Source organism: Lathyrus oleraceus, chromosome 4 (assembly GCF_024323335.1).
Source record: "Lathyrus oleraceus cultivar Zhongwan6 chromosome 4, CAAS_Psat_ZW6_1.0, whole genome shotgun sequence".
NCBI classification, from domain to species: Eukaryota; Viridiplantae; Streptophyta; class Magnoliopsida; order Fabales; family Fabaceae; genus Lathyrus; species Lathyrus oleraceus.
Window position 1 is genome coordinate 435461915 of NC_066582.1, and position 4426 is coordinate 435466340.

Sequence of the window (4426 nt, forward strand, 5' to 3'; positions counted from 1 at the left end):
CAATTTAAATACAAATAAAATATTTAAAATAAATGATAATTCAAAAATATGTTAAAAAAGAAAGTGATAATTCAAAATATTAATAAGAAATAAGATAAAATTAGGTTATAGAGAAAATTATGGAATAATAAATCTTTAGGTAATATATATATATATATATATATATATATATATATATATATATATAAAATTTAATTGATATACATCGGAGAACACGAAATTATACGACTAGTTGAATTAGAAAAAATTGGCCGCCAAAGTGCGGGGAGGAGGAGGGAAGTAGGGCTGCAAGGAAACAAATTGCAATAGCAATGGAAATCGTTCGTCCTATTGCCGGTGTCACCGTCACCGGCGGTGAGGGTAAAGATGGAAAAAGATTCTTCGTTGCTGTCCATGTAGGCGCCGGTTACCACTCTCCTTCCAATCATAAACCCCTCAGATCAGCCATGAACCGCGCTTGTCTCGCCGCCGCTTCTGTCCTTCAACAGGAAGGCTCAGTGCTTTGCTTGGATGCAGTTGTCGCGGCAATTCAACTCTTGGAGGTATTGTATCAATTCACTCTGCATAATTATTCATTTTACCATTCCGAAGAGTAATCTGAACAAATTGTAAAAAATGTCCGATGTTAGTTTCAAAATTGTTTATAATGTGAGTATATAGAAATTGAACTTCATTAAGATGAAAATGGTTATTATGATGATGCTTTGCTGAACTTTGATTGATTTGTCCTATAATAATAGTTAACGTGAGGTCCTTTTGTTGAAGGATGATCCGAGCACAAATGCAGGCAGAGGTTCCAATTTGACAGAAAATGGCAGTGTAGAGTGTGATGCCAGTATAATGGATGGAAAATCCGGAGCTTTTGGTGCTGTTGGAGCTATACCAGGTACTTATCTTAAGTTGACATTATATATTATCTGAAAAAGTCTTGAGTTATGGAACGTGGCACTGATCTTGTATTTAAAGCTATTTCATGCTAATTTGTGAATGGTACTAAATTGGTTGAGTTAGTAGCTTGCAAATGAAAGTGTATATGAATGCCATTATTAGTGTAATCAAGATCGAGGGCTGGATCTTAAGATCTTACAATCTTACGTTGAGGTTGCCTAATAGTGCTACAACCGGAGAAAGATCTGTTTTCATCACCGGTGTGGTCAAGATCAAGCTTTTTAAAGCAAGATCGTAACAAATACGAGTTGGGCCTTTTTTTTTGGGTTGTCTAAAGGGGTCGGGTTTTTTAAGTTGAAACCCGGTTCTTATTATTTCAATTAGGTTAACTCCCTCCTAACTCTGAAACAAAAATAGTTGTAATCTTCCCCATTCCATTTTGAGCTACTGATTTTGAACTTAGTCTTTTGAAGATAATGATTATGTCTTTTGAACTTCTTAAGTTATGGAATGATGGTTGTGTCATTAATTAAACTGGTTGAATATTGTGATTTATAGGTTTTTTTTTTGTATATGAAATTACCATTTTGCCCTTCAGTAGGATCTTACTGCCGTGCTAACAATCTGAGTTTTATGATCTTTCACAGACCGATCAATCCTACTTAAGATCTCATGCTTGACTACATTGATTATTATAGAATTCTTTTTCACTACGTCACTGTGTTTCACTTTTCATGTACTCAACCTAGTGAAATGTTTACTTACCATGGAAATCTAAAAACCTGGGGATGGTCTATAGCTTTCACTTTGGAATTTGGTTTCACATTTCATATTTTCTGTCAGGTTTCTATGTATTTATTTCATTAATTATAGACCAGGTGTGCGAAATGCTATACAAATCGCTGCTTTATTGGCCAAAGAGCAAATGATGGGACCTTCATTGCTGGGTAGAATTCCTCCAATGTAACGACTTCTCAACCTTTCATTTTTTGTAGGCAAAGTATTTTTGTTACCACGAAACTTACCACCATAGTTGATGTTTAAGAGTGCTTTATCTTTTTCACTTCATGTGAACAAATCTGTATTGATATGGGAGTCTGTCATATCTCTGCAGCTTCTTGGTGGGGGAAGGGGCTCGTGAATGGGCGAAGTCCAAGGATGTTGCTTTACCATCTAGTATAACCGAGGCCAACGAGGTTGTATTTTTATTCATGATTTAAATTCTGCACAGAAACTTATTATTAAGTCATACCACTCTGGCCTTACAACTTTGAGTATCATAACAGTGGCTGGTCACAGAAAAGGCAAAAACACAATGGATAAAATACAAATCTATGTTTGAAGCTGCTAGATTGAAGACAGGGAATTCTCTTCCAGACGGAAATTCTTCTCCACGTCAGAGTACTGAAATGCCAGGTATTTGATGACTCAACTTAATCCTAATCAACATCTCACTTATTATTTTAATTTTTATTGTAAAAACTAAAATCAGTATGACCTAAAGAAGTAGACTGGTACATCAGTATGACACCCCATATGAACTTCATCATGCCAAACCCATGCTTTCTTATGATGCAGATTATGCTTTGGAAGATCAAGTAATGGATACTGTTGGGGTTATTTGTGTAGACGATGAGGGGAATGTAGCATCTGGAGCCTCTAGTGGTGGTATTGCTCTAAAGGTGAACAATGGTTTTCTTGGTTTGCTTTTCTTCTAGCGCTCTAATTTGCCTATTAGAGTGGAAAGTGATTACTCATAATTATATATACAAAATATTCAACAGATTAGTGGTCGAGTGGGGCTAGCAGCAATGTATGGTTCAGGTTGTTGGGCGTCATCGAAAGGTCCGTTTGGGGCTCCATTCATGGCTGGCTGTTGTGTGTCTGGTGCAGGAGAGCACCTAATGAAAGGATTTGCAGCTAGGGAATGCATTGTTTCACTGTCAATGTATGACCGTCTCACTTATAAATGATTTTCAATGTTGTCAAATTAGCTTGTTCTTTGACTGTAGCAGTACTCCACGCACTAGATTTTTCTGATGTTAGTTTTTCTTCAGCTCACAGTCCGGTGCTGCCTCTGCTTGCACAAAGATTTTACGCTCTGTTGCCGAGGAAAGTGGTAGATGCGGTACTGATAGCAGTGCAGGGATATTGGTTGTGCAGTCAGATACATCTATCGTAGTGAGTCTCTTCAACTTTTCCAATCAATGGTTTTTGGGAATATTGCCTAATCTCATTTTCTGTAGGATCAAGGAAAATCAAGGTTAAGGGCTGTAGAAATTGCAGCTGCATACACTTCTCTGTCTTTTGGAGTAGGATATTTTGGAAGCTCTATGGAACGGCCCAAGGTAGCATAATCACGAGTTTGTGATTTTCCATCTTATGAAAATTTAATAATTAATATCATCATTATGAAGGATGCTAATTAAGAAATCATCACATGGTTTTCCAGTTAGTTTTGAAATACTATCATACGGTGATTTAGGTTTATCAAAGATGTTTCTAATTTAGCATGTGTATGCTTCCATATCTAGTTTAGGGTTTATTCAACATCTGGTTTATCTCTTACATCCTCCTCCAACCTGATTATCTTTTCAGCTAACTTTCTTAAAGCAATGCTTTTACATCGTTCTATGTTCCAGGTTTCGATTCTTAGGAGTACAAAACAAAGCAAGTCTGCAATAGATCAGTTTGGAGCACGAATAGATCTTTCAAATGGATAACTGTTGGGACCACTTAAGAACTATTCAATTTCCGGCATTTATTTTTATTCAATCTTTTACATTAATGTGATCGGAATGATCCAAAATATATACTATTTTTAATTTTTAGCTCACATTAATTTAGGCTATTGATCTTCTGATAAGACATGATGAATAATGGTGAGAGATACGTAACTGCTTTTGCTCTTGCTTCTATATATTTAGGACAAATGATTCGACCGGTTTATCTGTATCAAGCTGGGTGTGGCTCGTTTCATCATCCATGTAGCAAGCTGGGTACCCTCCAACAACGCTATAAAACATCTATTGTCTCCTTTCATTCTCTTTATTCCATTTTTCTTCTTAAAAATGGTTTTACTCGGAGGTATGACGAAATAAGGAATCTGCAAAGAGGGGCTCCAGGGAATCATTGTATTGATAATGCGAGACAAGCAAATGGGAGTGTTGATTAGAACTTAGTTGAGAGAGATCTCTGCGAAAGTGACGTTTTCAATAGAGGTAATAGTAGTTTAAATAATGATTTGACTTAGTATAATGATCTTCTTTTGGTCTCTTCATTTCCAAGCCTGGCAAGAAGGACAATACACTTGATGATGACTTTCATTGATACGAGTTTGGACTACTTTTGGGACGAGGTGGTGAGTTTTAGTCATATGTTCATCATAGAAGCTAGAGTGAAGGAGTTTTGTGATGAGATATCTATCTCCTCTACTGGCCATGAGGTAGATATTATTGTGGAGCCTCACCTGGAATGATAAACATCACCTCTTTTGAACAAGGTATTTCGGTATGACATGAGAATGAATTGTGATATT

General features: G+C 36.4%; 1 protein-coding gene across 1 annotated transcript; it reads left to right on the forward strand.

The window, feature by feature from the left end:
- The first annotated feature begins 211 nt into the window (after positions 1-211).
- LOC127075923 (putative threonine aspartase) lies at positions 212-3806 on the forward strand. The gene is made up of 10 exons (XM_051017441.1): positions 212-542; positions 766-886; positions 1767-1851; positions 2003-2084; positions 2175-2304; positions 2467-2570; positions 2673-2836; positions 2946-3069; positions 3135-3236; positions 3531-3806. The coding sequence occupies exons 1-10, from the start codon at positions 312-314 to the stop codon at positions 3609-3611; spliced, it is 1224 nt and encodes a 407-aa protein (XP_050873398.1). The 5' UTR covers positions 212-311; the 3' UTR covers positions 3612-3806.
- The last annotated feature ends 620 nt before the right edge of the window (positions 3807-4426 follow it).